Source organism: Dunckerocampus dactyliophorus, chromosome 2 (assembly GCF_027744805.1).
Source record: "Dunckerocampus dactyliophorus isolate RoL2022-P2 chromosome 2, RoL_Ddac_1.1, whole genome shotgun sequence".
In the NCBI taxonomy this organism is placed as follows: domain Eukaryota; kingdom Metazoa; phylum Chordata; class Actinopteri; order Syngnathiformes; family Syngnathidae; genus Dunckerocampus; species Dunckerocampus dactyliophorus.
Genome location: NC_072820.1, coordinates 23,551 through 51,193, shown reverse-complemented (window position 1 = coordinate 51,193; position 27,643 = coordinate 23,551). Strand labels below are relative to the sequence as shown.

The 27,643-nt window shown below is 46.2% G+C and overlaps 2 protein-coding genes across 2 annotated transcripts; both read left to right on the top strand.

Moving 5' to 3' along the window:
- The first annotated feature begins 255 nt into the window (after positions 1 to 255).
- On the top strand, positions 256 to 5,179 carry irf5 (interferon regulatory factor 5). The gene is made up of 9 exons (XM_054769150.1): positions 256 to 318; positions 490 to 700; positions 896 to 1,070; positions 1,148 to 1,170; positions 3,148 to 3,175; positions 3,242 to 3,436; positions 3,532 to 3,921; positions 3,988 to 4,106; positions 4,295 to 5,179. Exons 2-9 carry the CDS (start codon positions 527 to 529, stop codon positions 4,475 to 4,477), a joined length of 1,287 nt encoding a protein of 428 aa, XP_054625125.1. The 5' UTR covers positions 256 to 318; positions 490 to 526; the 3' UTR covers positions 4,478 to 5,179.
- A 196-nt stretch (positions 5,180 to 5,375) lies between these two features.
- tnpo3 (transportin 3) lies at positions 5,376 to 27,347 on the top strand. The gene is made up of 24 exons (XM_054768160.1): positions 5,376 to 5,618; positions 8,570 to 8,770; positions 8,896 to 8,969; positions 9,044 to 9,200; positions 11,357 to 11,500; positions 11,567 to 11,742; positions 11,819 to 11,957; positions 12,024 to 12,170; positions 12,240 to 12,347; positions 12,422 to 12,513; positions 12,617 to 12,756; positions 16,328 to 16,519; positions 16,660 to 16,751; positions 16,828 to 16,904; positions 16,969 to 17,029; positions 17,098 to 17,238; positions 17,308 to 17,424; positions 17,498 to 17,592; positions 17,660 to 17,816; positions 17,888 to 18,055; positions 18,135 to 18,247; positions 18,330 to 18,396; positions 25,860 to 26,811; positions 26,884 to 27,347. The coding sequence occupies exons 1-22, from the start codon at positions 5,499 to 5,501 to the stop codon at positions 18,388 to 18,390; spliced, it is 2,772 nt and encodes a 923-aa protein (XP_054624135.1). The 5' UTR covers positions 5,376 to 5,498; the 3' UTR covers positions 18,391 to 18,396; positions 25,860 to 26,811; positions 26,884 to 27,347.
- Positions 27,348 to 27,643: the final 296 nt, after the last annotated feature.

Genomic DNA, 27,643 nt, shown 5'->3' with positions numbered 1-27,643 from the left:
TCCCATCTCCAACATCCATGTATTTGTGTTATTGCTGCCCTCGGAGATGGATAAATGTCTATCTACAGTGTTGCTGCGACAGGAACCAGAAATTCCCTGAGGGCACGGCCACCAAGTGCTGAATAACTACTCTCTAATAGAATTCTTCAATGGGAGATTCTTTTATTTTGATGGTCTGTGACTTTCACATGCAGGATGTGGAAGTGTTCACGTGGCGCGTTTGACACTTGGCTCACTTCACTTTTTGCACGCGGCGCTTGCTCTGCTTAGTTTGTGGTCGGAGAGGAAAGCTTGTTGCCAGCGGACGAGCAGGAACAGGTGGGTCTCCGTTCAAAATCCACATTTGTCATCCCTCATTTGGAAAAATGGTTTTCCGTGCCAAAGTGTGTGTGAGATTTCCATTTAGAAAGGAAGAAGTCGCTGAAGCAGGTGATGTGAAATGAAAGTTAGGCTTTGTGTTGCCAATGTCACCATGCGTGAAACCCGCAGCGTCGCCTGCTGACCGCACCCTGAGCGCCGGGTCACCATGAGCGTACAAGCCCGGAGAGTCCGTCTGAAACCGTGGCTTCTGGATCAGGTGGACAGCGGATGTTTCCCCGGTCTTCACTGGCTCAGTGCGGACCGCCGACTTTTCCAGATCCCGTGGAAACATGCGACACGTCACGCGGCCTCGTGTGAAGAGGAAAACACCATCTTCAAGGTATGACGTGTCCAACACTCCATCGTGTGCTCATTCTTTCTTGCCAAGCACCAAAACATCCTCCAGAGCTGAACATGAACAAACAGTTGTTTTTTGAAAAGAGACACTGCAAAGTTTCACTTCTCTTTCTTCAAACATCAACTTCCGCTTTGACTTCTGCTTCCTTCTCACGTGCCTTCCATGGACGTCCCGCAGGCGTGGGCCCTGGAAACAGGGAAGTTCCAGGAAGGTGTGGACGACCCCGACCCAGCCAAGTGGAAAGCCAACCTTCGCTGTGCACTCAATAAAAGTCGAGAGTTCCAACTTAAGTTTGATGGCACCAAGGAGACGCCCGTCGTAGCCTACAAAATTTATGAAGTTGTTTGCAGCGGTGAGGACAAAAACTCTGAGTGCTTGGCAACTTTCTGCACCAAAAACGTTCATTTGTCTTCATTCCCTTTTTTGCAGATGCCACGGCCGACGACAATGATGTAATACATCAGATAGATAAAAATAAACAAGTCAAATGCCGTCAAACCTCGCTTTTTCTTCACCCCACTTTCCGTACGAGTCGCCCCAAAATTTTGGCCAAATTTTTTTTGCACTATACAGTGTACCCTCGTTCATGGCGGGGGATAGGTTCCCAAAATTGCCAGCAATGAGTGAAATCCGCAAAGTAGCCAACTATATTTGTTTCTATTTGCCTTAAGGCTGTAAAAGCCCTCGCCGTGTACTTCATACACTTTCTCACAGAGGCTGTAACATTTCTGTCTTGTTTAAAGACTCTCAAAGTTTAATGATCAACCTACGAGGTTGGACACACAAATTACATGACTCCTGCGTGTTTCACTCCTCTGACCGTGCCTCTCTGTCCTGGCACCGTTCCGCTGTAGCACTTTTGTATCCTTGTTCAAACATTGTCGTCCTATTTTCTTCCAGCTCCTCCTCCTCCTTGAACCAGCGGTTCCTTTATTCCGTAATGGCGCCCTGCAGATGCGTAACCTCTACCTTACTTCAGCATGTCCAGAAGTCCAACTTTTTGTACCATGGTTGGCTTCCTCTGCCTTTTGGGTGCACAATGTTTTGTCGGGGAAAAACCTCGCAAAGCCACACTGCGAGACAAGCTGTTTGCCAGCAAAAAACACAACAGGAGACACGGCCGCACGGGCCGGCACCAAGGAGATTGATTGACAATGGTCTACAGCCAATCGGGACACAGAAGACAATGGGCAGTGCAGACAGCAGAGAGAGACACAGCCACAGAACGACAACACTCGCACTAAATTGCACTAAAAAGATGAAAGAACGATGAAGCGTGATGTAGCGAGGGAACACTGTACTTTTTCACTGCATCCAGTGTCCAAACGAAGCATCCGACACGTTGCTGACTCACTAACCGTGCTTTTTTTACCGACCATGACAGCTAAACAACCTGCTGTGGGGCGAAAAAATGTTGCGCGTGGCAGCTGACGAACAGCATTGAATTCAATCTCGCCACGCTAACATTAGCATACAAGCATTTTTAGCTATTTTCATGGGTAGACATATATAAACACTTTGCATTATTATACTAGCATGTTAGCATTGCAAGCATGTTAACATTAGCATTGTAGCATTTTTAGCCATTTTCATAGGTAGACACTTACTGTATATAAAGACTTAGCACTATCATGCTAGGTGTTAGTATGCTAATGTTAGCATGTTAGCATTGCTAGCATGTTAACATTAGCATAGCAGCATTTCTAGCCATTTTCATATGTAGACACATATATAAACATTTAACAATATTATGCTAGGTGTTAGCATGTTAACGTTAGCATGTATGGCACTTGGCAGAGATCTGTGCTTTCCTAGTTTAGAATAATTTGTGCACATCAGACTATAATAATTCTCTGGACCAGCGATGTTGTTTGGTCTAGAGACAGCGTCCATGAGGAAAAGACAGGAGACAGAGCTGGAGGTAGCAGAGATGAAGATGCTGAGGTTCTCTCTGGGAGTGACCAGGAAGGATAGGATCAGGAATGAGTACATCAGAGGGACAGCACACGTTAGAGGTTTTGGAGATAAAGTCAGAGAGGCCAGACTGACATGGTTTGGACATGTCCAGAGGAGAGATAGGGAATATATAGGTAGAAGGATGCTGAGTTTGGAACTGCCAGGCAGGAGGCCTAGAGGAAGACCAAAGAGGAGGTTTCTGGATGTAGTAAAAGAGGACATTAAGGTAGTTGGTGTGAGAGAAGAAGATGCAGAAGACAGGGTTAGGTGGAGGCAATTGATCTAGTCGATCTCTGTAAACTACTGTATATATTTTGGAATGGATGAACTGGAGTTACATGATTTCCTGTGGGAAAATTGGGTTTTAGTCTGACCCTGCGGAAGGAAGGAACCACTAAAATGGAGGTTCTACTGTACTGTGAGAAAGGTTTCTGTCCACTTGACTTCTAACTAACCTTCAAACTGTCTTGCAGATGCCAAATCTGACAGGGCTGGCCATCGGTAAGTAAAACCCATGTAGAGTATGTCAGGAAGACGATGGAGTCGTGATGACATATCTTTTGCCAGATTCCAGGCTCTGTGACTCCGCCTCTTTCGTGTCTCATCCGCCTCCTCCCAGTGATGTCAGCCAGTTTTGTGTGAAAACGTTTGGACTTCCTCATCCTGTGAGCTCTGAGCAGATATTAGATGAGGCCCCCATTGAGGCCTGCTGTGAGGTCCAGGGTCAGGTAGACCCTCCAAACCTGCTCAGCAGCATCCCGTGTGAGTGATGAGTTTGAGCTGAAGATGGAAGCAGGATGTGTGTTGATTGTCCTCCCTCATCGGATCTCGGGTGTCCTTGTTGTGTGTTGCCGCAGTAACCGACCTGGACCTGAGGTTCCAATACCGCGGCCGGGCAATGGGTTCTCTGACGGTCAGTAACCCTCAGGGCTGCCGGCTGTACTATGGACAGCTGGAGCCCAACCCAGAGCAGGTGGACCTGTTTGGACCTGTCACCTTACAGCAGGTCCTGTTTCCGGGAACTTCTGAGATCCCGAGCCAGAAGCAACGTGGATTCACAGAGGCCCTGCTGAACGTGATGGATCGGGGCCTAATCCTAGAAATCTGCCAGCAGGACATCTACGCTCTCCGCCTCTGTCAGTGCAAGGTGTTCTGGTCTGGACCGGGCGTGCCTGATCATGGTCAACCCAATCAGTTGGAGAGGGAGCGGAGGGTCAGGGTGTTCAGTCTCAACGACTTCCTGCAAGGTGACAAAGCTAAAAGCCAAAAGTTTGATCAGTTGTGAACATTTGAGTAACACATTTCCTCTCCAGGACTGATCTTATTCCAGAAAGGTGAAGTGCAGAACGCCCCCCCCTTCGAGATCTGCTTCTGCTTTGGGGAGGACTGGCCCGACCAGAAACCCAAAGAGAAGAAGCTCATTGTGGTTCAGGTCAGTGAGGGGTGGTTGTGGTTCTGGTGCTTTATTTGCTGAACATTGAAGAAAGGTCACATGCACCCTCCACCCCCAGGGGGGCGTGCCACACAATTAGAGGATCTCTGGTGCTAATCCATACTTAACTTCTACGTCGTCTCTCAGGATTTGTAAGGGACGTGAGACCTCCTTCTTGTCCTCCTCAGGTGGTTCCTGTAGTGGCTCGGATTCTGACAGAAATGTTCTCCGGAGGAGACAGCTGGTCCATTGACAGTATCCGACTGCAGATCTCCAACCCAGATGTGAAGGACCAGACAGTGGAGCAGTTTAAAGAGCTCCAGAGACTCCTCCACAGCCAACATCTGCAGGCTCCCTGGACTGTTCCCTAGAAAACAGCCAAAGCTGATCAGAACCATCCAGGACATTTTTAGCGTATTCTGTTAGCATGCTCACGTCAGTGCTAATGTTCATTATTCGGGGTGTCACGAGTCACTAAGTTCACCAGACGAGACATTTAAGAAAAGTACAATGAAAAAATATACGACTCATTTCATTTCTACTACGTGACGCTCATCTGCACTCTGTGTGTATGCTAGCAGCCCCGCCTCCACCCACCCGGACAAAGAGACCGTGTGAGTGACAAAAGGGCTCACTCCGTTCATGCCGTTGTTCTGTGGAACTCTCTTCCTGCCAGACATGCACAAATGATATTTATTGTGTGATTCATTCTTTTATTTATTATCAACCCAGGCCTAGTGCCTTCTGAACGTAACATTTTGTCACGTTTTAATCTTGTGAGATCTTGTAAAACCCCAACTTAGGTTGAATTATCAACGTTGAATTCAAATGTGAAGATCTGTCGGTGTTTGTACTTTGACCTCTTTAGCTTCTCAAGCCGCTTTTGTATTTTAACCAACGATTCGCCTGCATTCATTTAGAAATATAAAGGAATATATATATACGTATATATACATTTATAGTGTCTGACAGGCAATGTGTGAAACAATAATGATGAACAATAATACATTGGATTTATTGTGCATCACAAAGAGATACAAAGCCTTTTCTTTAAAACAGAATTGATAAAATCGAAAATCGCTTTACCATTCATTTATGCTAAATTTATATTGTATCAGGAGGAATTATATTGTCATGAAAAATGTTTGGAGGAGGTGATGAAAGTCCTGATGAAAACCATATCACTGTTTTAAACTGTTTGGTTTGGTTTGTGCGGCGCGTTGAGAGAGGAACTGATGTTCTTGTGTGTGTTTCCAGTCGGGTAAACACCGTGGTTACACACGGAAAGCCCGTGCGAGATGGCGGTCAGGACACAGACAGTCTAGAATTTGTTCCCAATCGCACAGTTTGTCGCCTTTCTTCCTGATCGATCTCCTTCTTTGGGCCCGAGCGATGGAGGGGGGCAAACCCAGCCTGTCGCTGGTCTACCAGGCTGTCCAAGCCCTGCACAACGACCCGGATCCGGCCGGGAAGGAGCGAGCTTCGGTGTGGCTGGGAGAGCTCCAGAAATCGGTACGAAAATGGGAAATGCCGGAGACCGAGCTGGGGGGCCGGTGTGTGACGCCCAGGTGGCTGCGCGGTGTTCTCAGGGTGACCTTTGTAAAGCGCCTTCATATTTGATTCCCTGGCGTAAAATGTGCGGGAAGAAGTGCGCAGTGTAAGGAGCACGTTAGCATGCGAGCTAAGTTACTCTGCGTCTAATGAATGAATCACAACAAGCATTCTTTGCTACCTGGCCATCTTTAAGGCAGATTTAAGGTTGATGTTTTTAAGAGCATTTTCATTAGACGTGCCGGTGTTGTGTCTGAGGTGTTGTTTGTGTGCTAGCTTGTTAGCAAGGCTAATGTAACTGCTGCAGTGACGTGTTGGAACCCAGTCAGCAGAGCGAGTGTTGGTGTTTTGTTGCATTTCATGCATTCCTATTACAGTCTGTGAGGGGGAAACCCATGTGGTGTGCTGTCAGGGCCAGCAAAGCCTGCTCTGCTGGCCGAAATACAATCACAAACACTGACCTACATGCTTAACTTAAAATCCTCCTATTTGTGCCATGAAATTGTATGAATTTATTCCCAACAGTCTATTATTCTCGTTTAGTAGTAGGCCTGTCACCATAACACATTTTGCTGGTTGATAATTGTGCCACAAATTATTGTCAGTAATTGATATTATCGCTAACATGTTGTGAGACCATTTTTTTTCCATAAAACGTATGCTATAAAACCGTACTGAATGATTGCATTTCTTTTGCAACGTAGCGAGCGACACTGTCTATCAGCGTGCACCATTTTGTGTATATTGACATCACCGACCAAACGCCTCAGTAAATGTCGGCTGTCAGGAGGAAGGCTCCGCTGCACCTCCAACGGTAGTTTTTTTTTCCCAGTTGGGAAAACTGAAAAGGATGGTTGTGTTTCAGGTGTGTGTATAAGATGGTCGTGCTCCCCTTCTTCCTCGTCACTACCTTCCAATCGGTTTGTTGGTGTTCATGCGCTCACCTTGTTCATTGTGTTTACAACCCAGATATTCCCACGCTGGGGCAGTTGCGTTTGCCTCAGAAACCATCGCTTCCGTGCCTTCATACATGTCTCACAAGGCTCTGTACCCACTCACTGGTAGCCCCGCCTCCACAAAGAGGCTGAATGAGAGGAGGGGTCACCGCCGTTCATTCCACTATTGGACCAATGCGTGCAGACACATGTGGAGGGAACCCTCTTGTCATCCAGCCTGTGTGGCACAGAGAGACACGCATGCATGCACATGTCAATGTTTGGAGGGCAGCATAATCATCAACTTCCTCATACATACACACAGTGGTGTGAAAAAGGGTTTTGCCCCCTTCCTATTGTTTTGCATGTTTGTCACACTTAAATGTTTCAGATCATCAAACACATGTAAGTATTAGTCAATGACAACACATGGTCCTGTGTGGAAAAAGTGGTTGCCCCCGCTGTTGGCCCTCCCCCGGAAAGAAAGTAATTGAGATCTATCAATGTGGAAAAGGTTATAAAAGCCATTTCTAAAGCTTTGGGACTTCAGCCAACCACAGTGAGAGCCATTATCCACAAATGGCCAAAACATGGAAGAGTGGTGAACCTTCCCAGGAGTGGCCGGCCAACCAAAATGACCCCAAGATCGCAGCCAGGACTCATCCGAGAGGTCACAAAAGACCCCACAACAACATCCAAAGAAGTGCACGCCTCACGTGCCTCAGTTAAGGTCAGTGTTCATGACTCCACCATAAGAAAGACACTGGGTGGGCAAAAACGGCCTGCATGGCAGAGTTCCAAGACCAAAACCAAAAGTAACACCGCTTTTCAGAAAAAGAACATCATAGCAACAGTAAAATATGGTGGTGGTAGTGTGATGGTCTTCAGGACCTGGAAGACTTGCTGTGATCAATGGAAGCATGAATTGTGCTGAAGGAGAATGTTGGTGACATCAAGCTGAAAGCAACTTGGGTTCTGCAGCAGGACAATGATCCAAAACACACCAGCAAGTCCACCTCTGAATGGATGAAGACTTTGGAGTGGTCTAGTCCAAGTCCTGACCTGAATCCTATTGAGATGCTGTGGCATGACCTTAAAAAGGAAAAGCCTCCAATGTGGCTGAATGACAACAATTCTGCTAAATTCCTCCCCAGCGCTGGAAGAGACTCATTGCAAGTTGATTGCAGTTGTTGCTGCTAAGGGGGGCCCAACCACTTATTAGCTTTAGGGGGCCATCACTTTTCCACACAGGACTGTGCGGCTGTGCATTTTTTCCTCCCTTAATAATAAAAAGTTTCATTTAAAAAGTGCATAAAGTGTTGTTGTGTTGTCACTGACTAATATTCACATTGGTTGGTGATCTGAGACACTGAAGTGGGCCAAACATGCCAAACAAAAAGACATCAAGGGGGCAAACACTTGTTCGCACCACTGTGTCGCATCAGTAAATGTAAGGATTTCATGATTAGAAATGTATTCACTGACACAAAACACACATTCCATGGTGATAAAATAAGTGTAAAAAATAGAATTGAAAAGGCATTTCACAGGGCCCTAGCAAAGTGTCCCAAGTGAGAGACGTCACGGTGGTCGTTATGAAGAGGATGTTTCCAAATGTCTTTCCACAGAGAGATGCTGCACAAACACGACTTGACACAACTTCCACCCTGCTCACACTACTATCCATACCATGGTGATGTTGCAGCCTTCAATGTTGATATTGGTCAGTTGTCAACAGGAATCATACTCACTGATGATATCAGCCTGATACCAATATTGGATCAGGACATCCCTCGTCATCACTATGGATGATGTTTGTGTGTGAATTGGGCTTATTGGATACCGTTGGACACTGCGATTGGCTGGCGGCCAGTCTCCCACTCACCCAAAGTTAGCCGGGGCACACCCCCATGACCCTAATGAGGACATCATGTCCTGTGTGGTGTAGTGGCATGACTCCCCTGACTTCATTTGCAGATGTACGCGTGGGAGATCTCCGATCAGCTGCTGCAGCTCAAGCAGGATGTGGAGTCGTGTTACTTTGCTGCTCAGACCATGAAGATGAAGATCCAGACTTCGTTCTATGAGCTTCCTCCTGATACCCACAATGCACTGCGAGACTCGCTGCTGTCTCACATCCAGAACCTCAAAGACCTGTCGCCCATCATTGTGACCCAGGTAGCTAACACGCCTTTTGTTTGACGAGTGAAACTGGACATGAAGCTGATGAAGAATAGGACGCATGGTGTCAGTCCACGTTCCCTTGGCAAATGTTGCAGCTTTAAATGTTTGTGTGTGTGCAGCTTGCTTTGGCCATCGCAGATCTTGCTCTTCAGATGGCCTCGTGGAAAGGATGTGTGCACACGCTCATAGAAAAGTAAGATTAGAACCGTCATTTTTCGTATCTTTAGGTGTTGTTGAACCTCATCTGATGGTCTCCACTCCTGTCAGGTATAACGGTGATGTCAGCTCCATGCCCTTCCTCATCGAGATCCTGACCGTGTTGCCTGAGGAAGTCCACAGCCGCTCGCTGCGCATCGGAGCCAATCGGAGGACAGAGATCATTGAGGACTTGGCATATTACTCTTCCACCGTGGTGGCGCTATTGGTTCGACCGTGTTCTTCCTCTCATCTTCCACTGTCTGGTTCACATTCAGAGCAGAGTATCCGTGAGGGAAATGGTTTACTTTTCTACACGGGGAGGGGCCAGGGATAACCGTGGCGTTTTCAGACCTAACAACACGCACTCATTGTTTGTACGCGCCACACCTTTTCACCCTCGCATATGCTTTAGCGCTTCGCTGCCCCGCAAGTACACGTTTTGGACGATTTCCATCGCTTTGGCTTGAGTCTTTTAGCGTAGCGTAGCGTGCACCTCCAAAAGATCCTGGAGCTGCAGCGACACACACTGTAAAGCAGGGGTGTCCAAAGTGTATCCCGGGGGCCATTTGTGGCCCGCGGCTGTGATTTGATCAGCCCCCACCACAGTCTAAAAATGTCATTTAACAAGGAAACTTAGTAAAAAAACAACAGCAGCAAAAATGGGAAAATCAATCAATAGTCCAAATATGAAGAGAAGAGTTGTAATCCAGCAAGGAAAAAAAGCCATCATTTCACAAGAATAAAGGAGGAGACATGTCATTTTAGTAGCAGCAAGTTGAAATATTCAAGAAAAAAGGTTTTATTGTCAAAAACAATGAAAGTTGACATTTTTGGAAACTTAGGTTGGGGAAAATGTACAAGATGGGAATAAAGTCCAGATATTAAGAGAAGAAATATACAAGAATAAACTTGAACTGTTTGGAAAATTATTTAAAAAAAAAAAATCAACAGCAGAAATTTTACCAGAGTAAAGTCAAATAGAAAAAAAAATAGTTTTCTAAAGAGAAATAAACTTATAAAATGAGGAAAAATATCATTTTAGTAACAACATAAAAAAAAGATAAAAAAATATCATGTGAATAAAGTAATAATTACAAGAAGATTTACTAGAGGAAAGCCGAAATGAAATAGTTGGAACATTTAAAGAAACACTAGAAATGGTAAAAAGTGCTGTAGTTTTGCGGGAATAATGTCAAAATATTAAGAAATAAAGTCATAATGGAGTGAAGAACAAAAGTGTTAATTTTCCAAGAATAAACTGGTGTTATTGTGGAAAAAAGGTGATTTTAGTAGCGTTTCTCCTCCATTCCAGATATGCAGGTGTTTGTTCAGCTACATTCCTAGCATATCTACATGTGTTGCTTTATAAATATCAAAGTGACACAGTTGCATCCTTTCACTTTTCACTATGTGGCCCTCGCTGGAAAGAGTTTGGACCCCCTTGCTGTAAAGGCTACGCTTGGTGGGCTGGTGAAACATTATTTCCTGTGTGTGCACCACTTGTTCAGAGGATACACAGCCCTCCTCTGCTTTCAGATCAACATTTGCAATAAAGAGAATCTGGAATACGGCGTCTCGTTCCAGCTGCAATAACTCCCCTTCTCTCTTGCACTCGTTCAATCCCAAAAGGATCTTTCAAGGCACACAGAAGATTGTGTTCTATGGTTATGGAAACATGGACCCTACCAAAAGAAACATTAGACGCCTGTCTGTCATCAGGAAAAAAGTTTGTTTCTACTTTTTTGGTAATCAGCAGTAGAACACGGGTAGGTTTCAGGAAAATATCAGTTCCCAACTAAAATCAGCTTTTTGTGAAAAGACACATTTCAAGCACACCTTTCACTTTGACACAAATAGTTTTTACTTTTGTGACAGCTCAGACAACTAAGCCAATATAAAAAACATCAAAATCATAATTTATTTACAAATATAACACCATCAACTATTAACAGTTTTCACATTTGGAATTGAACTATGTGTGTGCGTAAGTTAAAATTTGCCTGCAAGCTACACTTCTCCACGCTCCCCCGCGTCCTCCTAAATACATGCAACCGAGCTCTTATCAAATGCACTTCTTAAAACTGCTTTTAGTCTGCAGTTGCGTCATCGCCCCATCGAAAGAGTTCCTTGCCATGGTTTGCTCGCTACGAAGGAGAGTCAGGTGACGTCACGTGTCAGAACAAAGTGCTATAAAAGTTTTATTGGTGCATGTGACATTGTTGGAGTAAATAGAACCAAAACAACAGCAAAAGGCATCACGTAAGAATGCAAATATGAATAACTAGTAATCTGTCTTTATGATATATCACATTTTCCTAGCCTTTCTCTAAAGTTCTTTTTCAAGTTGGGGCTGCGTGTGTTTGATGTGTTTTGTCATTGTAGGCATCGTGTGTGGAAAAGACTGGCAGCAATGAGAAGATGCTGATTAAGGTCTTTCGTTGTCTGGGAAGCTGGTTCAACTTGGGGGTCCTGGATAGTAACTTCATGGCCAGTAACCAGCTTCTCATGGTCCTTTTCCAAGTTTTGGTGAGCAGCCTGCTGGAGTCTTCTTCTGGTGCAGATGACTCAATGTTTGCTTTGTTTTCTGTGCAGCAGAGGGACGACACCTCCACCAACCTTCATGAAGCAGCCTCGGACTGTGTGTGCTCCGCCCTCTACGCCATCGAAAACGTGGAGACCAACATGACGTTGGCGCTGCAGCTCTTCCAGGGCGTCCTGACGCTGGAGACGGCCTATCACATGGCTGTGGCTCGTGAGGACCTCGACAAGTGAGGACCCCGAACCGGTGTATGCGTAGTCTCCTGTGAGTGCCGCCTGTCACGCTCTTTCATTTCTTTTTCCCAGAGTTCTGAACTATTGCAGAATCTTCACTGAGCTGTGCGAGACCTTTTTAGAGACCACTGTGAGGTGTCCTGGTCAGGGCATGGGCGACTTAAGGACGCTGGAGCTGCTGCTGATCTGTGCTGGACACCCCCAGTATGAGGTACGCAGTTGTCTGCAAAAAAATGAATTAGGCGTTTCTCCTGTGACGGCGGTTTGTGTGCTGCAGGTGGTTGAAATCTCCTTTAACTTCTGGTACCGTCTTGGTGAAAATCTCTACAAGATCAATGACGTGGCCCTTCACAGCATTTTCCGACCGTACATTCAGAGACTACTGCACTGTTTGGCCCGACATTGTCAGCTGGACCCAGACCACGTAAGATATCACTTGGGCCTGGTTGTCTTAGCTGCAAGGAAGAATCATTTCCATGTCCGTGTTGAGCAGGAAGGAATTCCAGAGGAGACGGATGACTTTGGCGAGTTCAGGATGAGGGTTTCTGACCTGGTCAAAGATGTGATTTTCCTTGTGGGTTCTATGGAGTGTTTCTCCCAGGTGACAACGAGCACCAAAAGGTGTATTCTGCACTCATGTGTCCTTGTCTGCTGATGTTCCATTTCTGCTGGCAGTTGTATTCTACTCTCAAAGAAGGGAATCCTCCTTGGGTGGTGACCGAAGCTGTTCTCTTTATCATGGCTGCCATCGCTAAAAGCGTAGATCCGTGAGTCACATGGTCATCTAAATGAATTTATGGATGCCCAGAAAAGGCCACAATTGTCACGTGCAGCGGTAAACGTGTGTTGTTTTCCTTGTGAATGTTTCAGGGAGAACAACCCCACCCTCTTGGAGGTGTTGCAGCAGGTTGTGTTGCTCCCGGAAGTAGTTCACATGGCGGTGCGCTACACCAGCATCGAGCTGGTTGGAGAGATGAGCGAGGTTGTGGACAGAAACCCCCGATTCCTTGGTGAGACGCCGACTCAATCATTTCTAAAGCTGTTTGCCCTCGCTCACGACGGTGTAGCTTGTTGTTCCAGGATTCCATTTAATAACCGTGACACGATTTGTGGTTGCCGATGCAATTCAAGGATGATATCGGTTCATTTAGAGCAGCGGTAGGGAACCTATGGCTCGGGAGCCAGTTGACTGCATCTGGCTCTCACACGTTTCTTTTTAAGTAAAAATAACCACAAAACTTTCTCCTGCATCCATTTTCTACTGCATTGCGGGTGTCCAGAGCCAACGCCAGCTGTCCTTCTGGTGTTTTCAGGTCAGACATGGTATGTGGTAGGCTACCCGGGTCATTGAGAGGTCAAGAGGTAGACTCCCCTCCTTTAATCAAGTAGTCAGCTCGCTCATTCCACACAGCAAACCCTTTTGATGAAGAAGACGGCCAAAAGAAAGAAATATGCGGTGTATCATGCAGCACCGCAAGTTGCATTAATGGGAAGGAGTATTTGATGTATTATCTATCTATCTATCTATATATCTATATATCTATCTATATATATATATATATATATACACACACACACACATACACACACACACACACACAGTCAAACTTGTCTATAGCGGCCACTAGAGGGAGACTTCAAAAGTGGCCGCTATAGACAGGTTGGTGTCCAGTTTGAATGTTGACCAGTCGAGGAAAAAAAAGGGGAATTTTTTTATGTTGACCAGTAGAGGGCACTGTGTGACTGCGGATAAAAGTTGTACAGCATTACTAGGCTTGTTATTATCCATGACCCACAGAACAAAGCTGTGCTAGTAATGTCTTACGCTTGTTTTTAATATTTTACTTTTTATACGGCAGAGTGTCATTACAGCTTTAGTTCATCAGCAAGTGACGGGAAGTGACGGTGGGCGTCCCGAGCAGGAGAGCTAGGCTCAGTGCTAGCTGTGAGTTTGGAGAGAGTTGGGAAGTGTGTTTATGTTGGCGTGGATGTAAAGTCCTGCAGTGTTCTCCGCTGTTAATAAAGCCATTAAAGTGCATCGGCGACGTGAGTCTTTCCTTCCCCACAACAAGCGGCATTACAGTATTGACACACATTGTGCACATTGTCTCACACCAGGAAATAAACGGTGTCACTTGTTACAGGCGTTGGCTGGACAGCTATGTAGTGGGGCTTGTTTAACCTTTGCTTTGTGGGCAAGCAGGAAGGAGAGACGATGCTGAGAGATGTGTGTGTGTTCTGAGCTGCTGTCTGGTGGCCGCGTTCAATAAATAAAGTTGGCAGAAGCAACAGGAGAAGTTTCCTTCTTTGCTTCGGAGCTGAATAACACTGACAAGTTAACAGACTAGTAGCGAACGGAAAAGAAGACGGCTTTTTTTGTGTCGAATACAGAAGATGAGGACTTTGATGGATTTGTGGATGAGGATTGATAAAAAATAACGTGAGTACATTCTAAAATACTTCAATTAAGTACAACCGAACTCAGTTTTGCTCCCGCTGCTTTTTAAAAACATATGCTAGCATGGTTTTAGCGTGCAGGCAGTATTATATTGTATTGTAGCGTCGCTGGGAGCACGTCCTGTTTCCCAGCCTACTTTGCGGTAATGTTTTGGTGCAAATGCTCTTAAAGTTACATGTTTGACCAGGAAATAGCAAGCTCAAAAGAAGACGGCTTTTTTATGTGGAACAACTGACAGTTTGTGTGGATCTTGTGAATGATTGTGACTGAGCTAGGACTCAGTAATTAAAGTCTACACACGACGGCTTCATTGATTGAAAAACGAAACGTTTTTGTGCATGAAGCTTCTACTTGAGTCGGTAATTTGGCTGCTATATGCGGTCAGATATTGACCAAGGGAGACAAAATGGGTGGCCGCTGGCCTCGTTGGGCAGGTGACTGCTATACACAGGGTCTATAACATGTAAATTTGCTGCGGGGGATTTTTCAGTGGCCGCTATAGGCAGGTGGCCGTTCTATAAAGGTGGCCGCTAAGACAGGTTTGACTGTGCATATATATATATATATACACCCCTGATTTAGAACGATATCATCCATTCGGTAACTTTGTGCAGGTGAACTTTCCTAGATTCCTCTTGGTTTTTGGAGGGGGATCATGGATACAAACAAAAAACAAACAAGTAAGAAACGCTGAATGGCAAATGAATTGACATTTTATTGGAACCCACACTTGAGCTTGAATGAACAGTGAGTGAATGAGCAGGTTGAATTCAGTCTAGTCTGTGATCTGATAAAGCATGACTTGACCTTGAACTTGAACTTGAACTTGATACCTCATTCATTTTTCTACCCCAAGTATTCAAGAAGTTAGAGCAGGTTTCATTGCCTTTGGTTGCTATTGCTTTAAGATTGAGTCAAGGCAAAAGCTGTGATGGAACTGCCGACCTGGGAAGGAACAAGCCTACTACAAAACATATCATAACTTAGGTTGTGAAAATTCAATGTTTTAAAAGCCAACAGAGTAGATCCCATCCATGAGTTTGAAATCCATAAAGTTGGACTTAACTTTTCAAGCACTCGTATGACTCGATGTGGTCCAACGGTGACATCACAGGCAGACTGAATCCAGTGTAGCGTCTGAGGTGTAGGGCGTCTAGAGTCAGTCTTTCCAGTAGGGCTGGGTGACATGGACCTTAGCATATCACGGTATTTTTGGGATCTATCACGATATGACCATATAATGAACTTCAGATGAGTCTTGTATAAAAAGCTGCAAAGCTTAACCTATATAATGACATGAAAAGCAAGTCCCATTGCTGGAGATACCAGGAAACATCTGGAACGCTTAAATCCAATGCTTAATTTCCTAGTACCCGTTGATTACGATGGTTTCTAACGTGAACGCCACCTCCACCGTCGGGGAATATTTGGGTTTTAAACAGAATGAACAAGGTGAGCACAGAAAAAGAAGCCTCGTAGTCCCACAGGACATTACGTGGGAACCGCACCACCTTGTCCTGGATTTGATTTCATTGCTGACGACCATACACCAGCAGAGAGTTGAAGGTCCTCACAACAAACCATAAAACAACCATAAAACCCGCCACACTGAGATGAGGGAGCCAGACACGCAAAAAAAAAAGGCGATGAAATCAATTATCTACAATAGTTTGTAGCATAATTATCAGCCTGCATAATTTGTTTCCCTGACAGGCCTACTTCCAGCCTTCACAGTAAAAGCACTGCATGTTACATTGTTTAACATGGCGTCTACCAAAATAAGGGTCTCAGAAAAAGAGCTTGGATTGGCAGTGAAAGCGCTGGATTTCATTGGTCATCATTTTTTCATGACTATTTTGTTGAGCCAAAATGTTAGAAATATTTTTCTGTCCCCCGTACTGCATACTATAGTATCTTATTTTGTACCCAGTGTGGTTAAAGTGGCATCACAGTAAAACAAGCCTCGTGTGTTCAACTCATTACACCTGATGTGATTTTGAGGGAAGATATGCTGCCGATAGCGGTATCGCTAGTGAAATGCTGGACAATATGAGGACAGTCCTTCCTTCTAAGGCTAAGCCATGACGTTTGAAGATGTAAATGGTGTGTTGTGTCTGTGTCAGACCCAGTGCTGAACTACCTGATGAAAGGTCTACGAGAGAAGCCTCTGGCCTCGGCCGCAGCAAAGGCCATCCACAACATCTGCTCGGTATGCCGGGACCATATGTCCCAACACTTCCAGGGATTGCTGGACATCGCTCGCTCTCTGGACTCTTTTGCATTGTCCTCAGAGGCTGCCGTGGGACTGCTCAAAGGTACGTCAGCAGGCCCCGTCCACTTGCTGCGAGTCTAATGCAAGCATAGGTCAGCAGAGTGGATGCAGCTCAGGGCTGGATAGACCTTGGAGACAGACGGAGCGCCAGTGATTGATATTGTGGGTATTTGTACCTGGTAGGTACGGCGCTGGTCCTTGGGCGTCTTCCTCTGGAGAAGATTGCAGAGTGCCTCGGTGACTTGTGCGCTGTTCAGGTTGCAGCTCTGAAGAAGGTCAGAAGCAGTTAGGAAGTCATCCGTCTATTCTTGTCATGTAATGAAGAAACCAAAGAGGCTTTTGCTCTTTCAGCTTCTGGCTGAAGAATCAACCAACGGCCGATCAGCTGATCCAACTGTGTGGCTGGACAGGCTGGCCGTCATTTTCAGGTAAATGGAGCCCTTTGGGTCGCCAGCGTGGAGCGCCAGTGGTGAAGGTACTGCTTTGTTTCAGGCACACAAACCCCATCGTGGAGAACGGACAGACTCACCCTTGTCAGAAGGTCATCCACGAGGTAAGCCGATCTGTCGCTCGCTTTCATTTCTTTCCGGCATTTGCACCTCGGGTTATACCTGCTTGTAGATCTGGCCTGTGCTGTCCGAGACTCTGAACAGTCACCAGGCTGATAACCGAATCGTGGAGCGATGCTGTCGCTGCCTCCGCTTTGCCGTACGCTGTGTGGGAAAAGGCTCCGCCTCCTTGCTGCAGCCATTGGTTACGCAGGTCAGAGGAATTAAAGATGACTGCATGAAGCCGTGCTGGTCCTCATGTGTGTTACATGTCACGTGTCAGATGGTGAGCGTGTACCAAGTGTATCCGCACTCGTGCTTCCTGTACCTGGGCAGCATCCTGGTGGACGAGTACGGCATGGAGGAGGGCTGTCGACAGGGTCTTCTGGACATGTTGCAGGTGAAATGTTTGGAAAGAATCAGCTGTGATGCTCATGACTTTGCATGAACAGCCTGTTAACCCACCTTGTTAGGCTTTGTGCATGACAACCTTCCAGCTGTTGGAGCAGCCCAATGGTCTCCGGAACCACCCTGACACTGTTGACGACCTCTTCAGACTAGCGACCAGGTAAGCTGCGTCCACCTGCTTTTGCCGATGTATGATATGTGTGATGTGTGACACATGCTGTGTGTAGGTTCGTCCAACGGAGTCCTGTCACGCTGCTCAGCAGCAGCATCGTGGTTCACATCATCCAGTGTGCCATTGCCGCCACCTCGCTGGACCACAGAGACGCTAACTGCAGCGTGATGAAGTTTGTGCGAGACCTCATCCACACCGGCGTGGCCAACGACGTAAGAAGCAAGAAATGTCAGGCGGAGGTCATTGAGTGGATTGAAACCTTCCATGTGTTGTGTGATTCAAGCACATGGAGGACTTTGAGTTGAGGAAGCAGCTGATCGGTCAAGCCATGGAGCAGCACGGCCAGCAACTTGTCACCCAGCTCATGCACTCGTGTTGCTTCTGCCTGCCGCCCTACACGCTACCCGACATTGCAGAGGTGCTCTGGGAGGTCATGGTTTTTGACCGGCCGGTGAGTTGCTGCTGGGCCGCAGCGGGCGAGTGGAATAGGTGGCGCTCACTGCTATGTCCACTTGGTGTCCTCACTGCAGACGTTCTGTCGCTGGTTAGAAAGTGCCCTGAAAGGCTTACCCAAGGAGACGTCAGGAGGAACAGTTACAGTCACGCACAAGCAGCTGACAGATTTCCATAAACAGGTCACCAGGTGAGCAACGCAACAAAGAACACCTGAAATCTATGCTAACCTTGAAGGTGTTGACGAGCACACGCTGCTTCTCCTTCTGCAGTGCTGATGAATGTAAACAAGTGTGTTGGGCCATCAGAGAGTTCACCAGACTGTTCCGCTAAACGCATGTAAGCAAGGGTGCACGTACACACACACACACACACACACACACACACACACACACACACACACACACACGCACGTCTTCTCCACTGCATAGCTATGAATATTCTTATTCATCTGCTCTGTGTATGTGTACTGTGTACTACGTACTGTATGTGTACGACTGTGTGTATGTGTACTGTGTACTACGTACTGTATGTGTGTCTGTGTGTATGTGTATATGTGTACTGTGTACTACGTACTGTATGTGTGTCTGTGTATGTGTATATGTGTACTGTGTACTGTATGTGTGTCTGTGTGTGTATGTGTACTGTGTATATGTGTAATGTATGTGTGTCTATGTGTGTATGTGTATCGTGTACTGTATGTGTGTCTATGTGTGTATGTGTATATGGGTACTGTGTACTATGTACTGTATGTGTGTGTCTGTGTGTATGTGTATTGTGTACTGTATGTGTGTCTATGTGTGTGTATGTGTACTGTGTATATGTGTAATGTATGTGTGTCTATGTGTGTATGTGTATTGTGTACTGTATGTGTGTCTATGTGTGTATGTGTATATGTGTACTATGTACTGTATGTGTGTGTCTATGTGTGTATGTGTATTGTGTACTGTATGTGTGTCTATGTGTGTATGTGTATATGTGTACTGTGTACTATGTACTGTATGTGTGTGTCTATGTGTGTATGTGTGTATGTGTACTCTGTACTACGTACTGTATATGTACGACTGTGTATATGTGTACTACGTACTGTATGTGTGTCTCTATGTGTACTACGTCCTGTATGTGTGTGTCTATGTGTGTATGTGTACTGTGTACTACGTACTGTATGTGTACGTCTATGTGTGTATGTGTACTGTGTACTACTACGTACTGTATGTGTGCGTCTATGTGTACTGTGTACTACGTACTGTATGTGTACGTCTATGTGTGTATGTGTACTGTGTACTACGTACTGTATGTGTGTGTCTATGTGTGTATGTGTACTGTGTACTACGTACTGTATGTGTAGTGAGTACAGAGGTTTTGGAAAGGAGTATACACCTTCTCCTGGCTGCCTTGCCAAGATTTGTGTAGTGCCCTTAGTGTTACTCAGTAACCAAGAAGCTAATGATACTTCTAGTCATGCTAGGTTTGGGAGCTGGATACCCTGGTTCATTTGAATGACTCACTTAAAGAGTCGGACAAGTGAGTTGACCAATATTAACATTTAATGCAACGCCATAACTTGGCAATTTATACACTACATGAAAATAAAAGGTAGAGCTCTTAAAGTAAATGGGGCAAAAAAGAAGTGGTGTCCTTTTTTAATTTTGTGTGCACACTGATGATACTCCTACTCAGACTGCTATATTTTTGAACAGCTTTTACATCTATATTTATCCTTTTTAAGATCAAGATCAAGAGAGTTTTATTGTCATATGCATAGTAAAACAGCAGTTATACTATGCAATGAAAGTCTTATTCTGTTCATTCTCCCAAGAAAAGAAAGAAAACACAAGAAAGAATAAGAATAAGAACATAAGAAACATAAACATAAATACCACTAAATTAAGCAACAACAAAAAGAGACATTAATACAACCAAATATACAAATAAATAAGTAAATAAATAAATAAATAAAGTGCTATGAGTGTGTGCGTGTGTTGCGTGTGGCGTGTGTGAGTGCTTCGTTGAGAAGCCTGATGGCCTGTGGGTAAAAGCTGTTTGCCAGCCTTGTGGTCCTGGACTTCAAACTCCTGTAGCGTCTGCCTGACGGTAGGAGTGTGAATAATGAGTGTTGTGGATGTGTGCTGTCCTTGATGAGGTTGTGTGTTCTTCGTAGGACTCTAGTTTTATAAATGTCTTGCAGTGAGGGGAGGGCTGCCCCAACAATGTTCTGTGAGGTCTTGATCACCCGCTGGAGTGCCTTCCTATCACGTGTTGTACAGTTACCGTACCAAACAGTGATGGAGGCGGTAAGGACACTTTCCATAGTGCATCTGTAGAAGCAACTCAGGATTGTGGTGGACATGCCAAACACTTTTAAACACTATTTCAGCTATACACACACTTATATCAAGTTACATTAAAGTGATCATACCCAAAATGGAATAAGTAACTGAAATGAATCAACAGGAATGGTGGCTTAGCTAGCTCCCATTAGCACCTACAGTGTGCTAACAGTAGGCCTGTAATGCGTGTAACCTTCATGCTAACACAATGAATAGCCACTCAAGATGAGCATTAGCATTGTGCTGATAGCGTTCCCTTTTCACATGTATGCGATTTATTTGTATTGTATTTGTTATTTGTACTTTATTTATCCCACAGCGGGGAAATTCACTTGTTACAGCAGCAAGCAAGATACGCAAGTAAAGAGTACAGTGTAAAGAATACATAGTGACTACAACATGGTTCAGGTGGTGCAGGTGTTGTAGAGCCTGACAGCGGTCGGTATGAAGGACCTGCGGAACCTCTCCTTCTTACGCCGTGGGTGTAACAGTCTGCTGCTGAAGGAGCTGCTAAGGGAACCCACAGTGTCATGTAGCAGGTGAGAGGTGTTGTCCATGATGGACGTCAGCTTAGCCAACATCCTTCTCTCCCCCACTTCCTCCACGGAGTACAGAGGACTGTCCAGGACAGAGCTCGCTCTCCTGATCAGCCTATTGATCCTGCTCCTGTCCCTGTCCGTGCTGCCCCCTCTCCAGCAGCCCACAGCATAGAAGATGGCTGAGGCCACCACAGAGTCATAAAAGGTCCGTAAAAGAGTCCTGCACACACCAAAGGACCTTAGTCTCCTCAGCAGGTGGAGGCGACTCTGCCCCTTCTTGTAGAGGGCGTGGGTGTTGACGGACGAGTCCAGTTTGTTGTTAAGGTGAACACCCAGGAATTTCTAGCTGTCTACCAACTAACTCTATGTCCGCTCCCTGGATGTTCACCGGTGTGAAGTAAGATGTTTTCCTCTGGAAGTTAATGATCATCTCCTTTGTCTTGCTGGTGTTGAGTTGCAGCTGGTTAAGTTCACTCCAGCTGACAAAGTCCCCGATGACGGTCCTGTATTCCAGATCGTTCCCCCTCTGAAACACAACCCACAATGGCTGTGTCATCGGAGAACTTCTGGATGTGACACTGTGTGGAGTTGTGTGTGAAGTCCGAGGTGTAGAGGATGAAGAGGAAAGGGGAGAGCACCATACCCTGAGGGGCACTTGTGCTGCAGAGTACCATGTCAGACACACAGTGACGGAGCCTCACATACTGTGGTCTGTTGGTGAGGTAGTCTATAATCCATGCAGTCAGGTGTTGGTCTACTCCCACACTCTCCATCTTCACTCTGAGTAGTGACGGCTGGATGGTGTGAAAGGCACTGGAGAAGTAAAAGAACATGACCCTCACAGTCCTGTCCTCCAGGTGTAGCAGTGATCTGTGCAGCAGGTAGATCACTGCGTCGTCCACTCCGATCCGAGGCCGGTAAGCAAACTGCAGGGGGTCCAGCTAAGTGCCCACCAGGGGTCGCAGGTGCTGCAGGATAATCCTCTCCATGGTCTTCATCAGGTGAGAGGTCAAGGCAACAGGCCTGAAGTGGTTAGGCTCCTTGGGACGCGGTGTCTTTGGTATTGGGACCACACAGGAGGTCTTCCACAGGGCCGGGACTTTCTCCAGGCTCAGGCTGAGATTGAACAAGTGCCTGAGAACTCCACAGACCTGGTCAGCACAGTCCTTGAGGATTCTAGGGCTGATGCCGTCCGGTCTCGGGGCCTTCCTTGCCTTGATCTTCTTCAGCTGACTCATCACCTGATCATCAGTTATGGAGAGGGGGGTAGAGGATGGCTGGGATGGAGATGTGGGGGTGAAGAGTGGTGAGTTGGTAGGGGAGGGAGGGGGGGCAGACTCAAATCTGTTGAAAAACAGATTGAGTTCATCTGCCCAGATCTTGTCCCCACTGGCTTGGTCTCTCCCGACTCCTTTACCATGGCCTGTGATGGTCTGCAGGCCTCTCCAGACTTCCCTGGCATTATTCTCCTCCAGCCGCTTCTCCAGTTTCCTCCTGTAGCAGTCCTTCCCCTTCCTGATCTTATGCTGGAGTTCCCTCTGGACTCTGCACAGCTCCTCCTTGTACCCCGAGTTGAAGACCCTCTTCTTCTTATTCAGCAGGGCCTTAATCTCAGAGGTCACCCAGGGTTTGTTGTTGGGAAAACACTGCACCAACTTGGAGGGCACAGTGTTCTCCACACAGAAGTTTATATAATCTGTGATGCAGTGTGTCATGCTGTCAACGTCACTGCCATGGGGACTACAGAGCGCTTCCCAGTCTGTTGTCTGGAAGCAGTCTCTGAGCCTAGCACTGCTCTCCTCAGACCACTGCTTCACAGGCCTCTTCACAGGGGGTTGTCTATTCACTACTGGAGTGTAGTCTGTGACGAGATGGACGAGGTTGTGATCAGAACGACCCAGCGGGGGGAGGGGGGATGAGGTGTATGCATCCTTGATGTTTGCATACAAGAGGTCCAAAGTTTTATTGTCTCTAGTGTGGCATTTGACATACTGGGTGAAGGTGGGAAGAGCAGAGGACAGGGAAACATGATTGAAGTCACCGGAGATGAGGAGGAGGGATTGGGGGTGCTGGTTCTGAAGTTGAGAGACGATGGTGTGGATCTGCTCTATAGCTGCAGCAGCGACCGCTGAGAGGGGGATGTACACAGTCATAGCAAGAACATGTGAAAACTCCCTCGGAAGGTAGTACGGCCGCATGCTAACCGCTAACAGTTCCACGTCTCTGGTGCACAGTTGCTCCTTCACACAGATGTGTCCCGGGTGGCACCATCTTTCATTCACAAACACAGCGATTCCCCCTCCCTTCTTCTTACCGCTCTCCGTTGCCTTCCTGTCCGCTCGTACCAGCTGGAATCCGTCCAGTGTGACGTGTGAATCCGGAGAAGGTTCACTCAGCCACGTCTCCGTGAAGCACATGAGGCTGCATTCCCGGTACTCCCTCTGCAGTCGGGTGAGCGCCGTTAGCTCTTTTATCTTGTTGGGGAGAGATCTTACGTTCCCCATGATGATAGACGGTAGACATGGCTTGTACCGTCTTTTCCGCTTCTTGCACTTCACTCCCGACCTGCATCCTCTTCTGCTCCTCCGCAGCTCCTTGGGGATCTCCGGCCTCTCCGCGCAGAGATGGGGTGTGTGGCACAGGGCTAACAGCTGATCCCGGGTGTAAACAATTGAGCCTTGGTTGAATGGGGAGCCGTGGCTGAAGAGGTTTCCCACAGTTGAACTGAAAAGTTCAAAGAGCATCAAGGCGCAGACTAGAAAAGTAACAATATGAACCTCCAGAGCTGCACACTTGACCAAATGCAACCAAAAGAAAAAGTAAGAAGAAGACTAAAATACTATAAAAACACTAAAAGGTGGAAGAAAAGTACAGAGCTGCTGTAACCGGCAGCCACTCACAGGGCGCCATTTTGGGAAGAAAAAAAAATCCATTTGCATGCATTCTGCAAAACCACCAATAGGTGGCACACCCATCCATCCATTTTCTATACCGCTTCTACTCATTAGGGTGGCGGGGGCATGCTGGAGCCTATCCCAACTGACTTCGGGCGGCAGGCGAGGTACACCCTGGACTGGTGTCCAGCCAATGGCAGGGCACATATAGACAACCAATCACATTCATACCTATGGACAATTTAGAGTCTCCAATGAAGCTAACATGCATGTTTTTGGAATGTGGGAGTCCACACAGAGATGCCCAAGGGAGAATCCAACCTTCGAATCTTCCCATCTCCAGACTGTGACTGTGTGGCCAACATGCTAACCACTACTAAACCACCAATAGGTGGCACATATCTAGTATAACAGGTCAGATTGGTAGACATTGTGTCATTTCTAAATGAGACGTGCATGAGAAAGCACTGAGCTGAAGAACCATTATCAATATGAGCTGCATTACTGAAGATGAAAAAGCTGAACTGAGTCGCTTCTCCAAGAACTTTCTCCCCATCCTCTTCAATGTGTTGTCTTGACAATGCTAGGCTTACCAAGGCTCACACGAGGCACACTCGATGCAATGGCTCCTCACGTCAACATATGTGTTTACTGTACTTAATCCTAACAAGTGAGTGGATTCATCACATTTTTACAACTTTGATGTCGTATTTCGTACCAGGATGGTTCTTCAGCTCAGTCACAGTGCTTTCTCATGCACGTCTCATTTAGAAATGACACAATGTCTATCAATCTGACCTGTTATGCTAGAGATATGTGCCACCTATTGGTGGTTTTGCAGAATGCATATAAATCGCATACATCCGTTTAGTTTGGTGTGTGTTTGAATCTGACAAGTTGTGATTTATTTCTTTGGGAGTGTGAAACTCAGCAGTGGTACAATTGGAAGGGAGTGTGACCTCATGCTCATTCTCATGTCTCACCCAAACGGGTAGTGTTGTGAGGGCAGTGGGCAGGGTGACAAGGCAACACAAATACTAATGACTCGTAATCATAGCAGGGTCACTGGTGGTATCACCCTTGCCATGACCGTATAGCATACTTGAGCAGGTCGAACGTGCTGCACTTCACCTTTAAGGGTGGCTCACTCTGTTTTTCCTGTGGAGTTCACCTTGTGTCTGAACTTAGCACACCGGTGATCTGTCTATCACCGTATGCAGAGGACAAGTTGTTAGGGTTTGGCACTGCAGTGTTTCAAGTGTGTTTGTTCCAAAGGGCACCAGCAAGTCAGAATTACTTCACTGGTCTGGTACCACAAAGCCTAAGGTCCACATGTCTGGTTCACCATCAACAAATTCTGTGTGAAACTTGCGCGTGATAGGTAGTAGGCCAAGTGGGGGACAGTTTGACCGTTTGCACCTTCAACATTGTGAGCTTGGGAGGGCTGGGTGAGATGGTCTGACAGGTGAGTTCCAGAAAAGACGCTGTTATTGAGGCCACCTGAGTCGAGGAGACATTTAGGATTGACTCCTGACACTTTTGACATATGCAAAAATAAAATAAATAAATGAATTATGGATGGATGGATGCATGGATGAATGCATGGATGGATGGACGCATGGATGGATGGATGCATGGATGGATGCATGGATGGATGGCTGCTTATCCTCACTAGGTAGCATTGAGAAAACAAGCAGGTGAGATGATAGCAGGTGAGATAATAACAGGTGAGATAACAGGTGAGATAACAGGTGAGATGATAGCAGGTGAGATGATAGCAGGTGAGATGATAGCAGGTGAGATAACAGGTGAGATGATAGCAGGTGAGATGATAACAGGTGAGATGATAACAGGTGAGATGATAGCAGGTGAGATGATAGCAGGTGAGATGATAACAGGTGAGATGATAACAGGTGCGATGATTGCAGGTGAGATGATAGCAGGTGATATGATGTCTCTCTGCTTGTAAGGACAGAAAGTCGACCTTTTCATTCACGTTGTGAAACACTAAAGTCAACATTGGTGTTCATATGTTTCAGATCAAGTCTTTGGGAATTCACACGTGACAGCAGAAGCAGGAAGTGCTGGAAGGACTCTGACAAGACTTTGAATGGACGCTACAAGGTGGACAGATGTCAAGGACTTATTTAACAGATGCACCTGCAGCAGGTGGGAGGTGGGAAGGGCAGGCCGAGGAGGCTTCAAAAGTGAACAAGTGGGTGAGAAACGGAATGTGCCTGGTCAACTGTTTTTAAGAGAAACTTTATTTTTGGACTCGGTGGTTTGGACGATGCTGTACAAAGAGCCAAATGGTATCCTGTGGAGGACATGTCACTTTTAACCTTTGAAAGTTGACTTTCATGGGACGTGACAGAGTGAACTCTGACATGACGTCATCACGGATATTGCCTTGTTGTAGACAATAAACAACAAATGTCATATCAAACCTCACGATCCTAAATGTTTGACACCACTTGCTCTTATTTGTCACGGTGCACATGATGGTAAGATGATTCCATGTGGAAAGGCAGCTTCAAGCATTTGCTGACCTGTATTTGATTTTCAGCAGTTCAAATCAGCAAAAGCGTTTCTACCTCCAAGCCTCACCTCGTCCGCCAAGTTCCGACGGCGGTGGATGACAAATGGACACCTATCATCCATAGTCAAGCAGGTGCAGTGTTGCACAGACATCACGCCGCTGAAGGAACTCTTATGACGCGTTTCTGCTGCAAAGTGGGAGAGTTCCCACCATTGGATGCTGTCATGCTAAACTGTTAGCATTGTCACTTTGACATGGATTTCTTTGAACTAGCTTAGTGTGATATCTCCTGCAGTCTTGGATGAAAGTATTCAAGTCCAGGGAGGAGCATCACATCACCAAATGAGCTTTGCAGTAATGTTTCTCTGCAGGGACGCTGAAGTACTCAAATTGCTTTTACTTTGACGTCTTTTCTTCCTTTGAGTGGACTTGCTGTGTGTGTGCCTTCTTTGGTAGGTTTTTACTGATTGATTACGATATTACAGAATAGCATGAGTGCTGATGTTTTTAATGTCCTCCCAAAGATGGCTGACCTCCTCACCAGAGCAGGAGGAAGAACAGGAGTCCAGTGCTGACCAGACCCCCCCAGAAGAGGAGAAGAAGATATAGGACATAGAAAAGGTGCTTTGGTTTCTTTTGGAAGCCGCCATAAAATGTATTTAAGCCTGATTATTTCATGTGTAATGAATAGAAATATTTTGACTATGAGAATATTTCCTTTCTTTGTCATAATTCCTGCACACTACTGCATTGCATCGTCTAACAGTGTAGCCCATAACCTCCCCATCAGGTGTAAGTATAGCACCCTCCCCTATTTGAACACTTCTATTATACTAGCACTGTGTTTGGAAACTAGCAATGTTTCAGCACCAAGAGAGAAAATGACATGATGATCCACAAAAGGAGCATCCTGTCCTAGGACATTACCTCTCTGTGGCCCCTTGCTGTTCTTCCCGGGGAGGGGGCTCTCTGGGCTGGTTCTTGGGGGGACTGATCTTTGTGCTGCCTGCCCCTGTGGGCCCGGTGGCTTTCTGGTGGTGGGGGCTCGGCCTGGCTATTTGGGGCGGGGCTTTCAGAGTGGTGGAGGAGGGGGGGCCCTCTCCTTTCATGCATTCTCAGTGGCAATTACACGCTCACCCACTCATGCACCTTTACATATATGAAGACTTGCACACATCCAGAGATACCTGCACACACGTACATATGCACACTCACAGTACACACGTACTTCATCACAGTACTCACTGAGTTAACCACCGTGTTATTATGTTGTAGCTTTTATTA

Coding starts and splice junctions, on each gene's coding strand:
- tnpo3 (XM_054768160.1), top strand. CDS start 5,499: ATGGAGGGGGGCAAACCCAGCCTGTCGCTGGTCTACCAGGCTGTCCAA. Junction 11,958..12,023: donor CTGGACACCCCCAGTATGAG/GTACGCAGTTGT, acceptor TGTGTGCTGCAG/GTGGTTGAAATCTCCTTTAA. Junction 12,514..12,616: donor ATCGCTAAAAGCGTAGATCC/GTGAGTCACATG, acceptor TGAATGTTTCAG/GGAGAACAACCCCACCCTCT.
- irf5 (XM_054769150.1), top strand. CDS start 527: ATGAGCGTACAAGCCCGGAGAGTCCGTCTGAAACCGTGGCTTCTGGAT. Junction 1,171..3,147: donor CCACGGCCGACGACAATGAT/GTAATACATCAG, acceptor ACTGTCTTGCAG/ATGCCAAATCTGACAGGGCT. Junction 3,437..3,531: donor CCTGCTCAGCAGCATCCCGT/GTGAGTGATGAG, acceptor GTGTTGCCGCAG/TAACCGACCTGGACCTGAGG.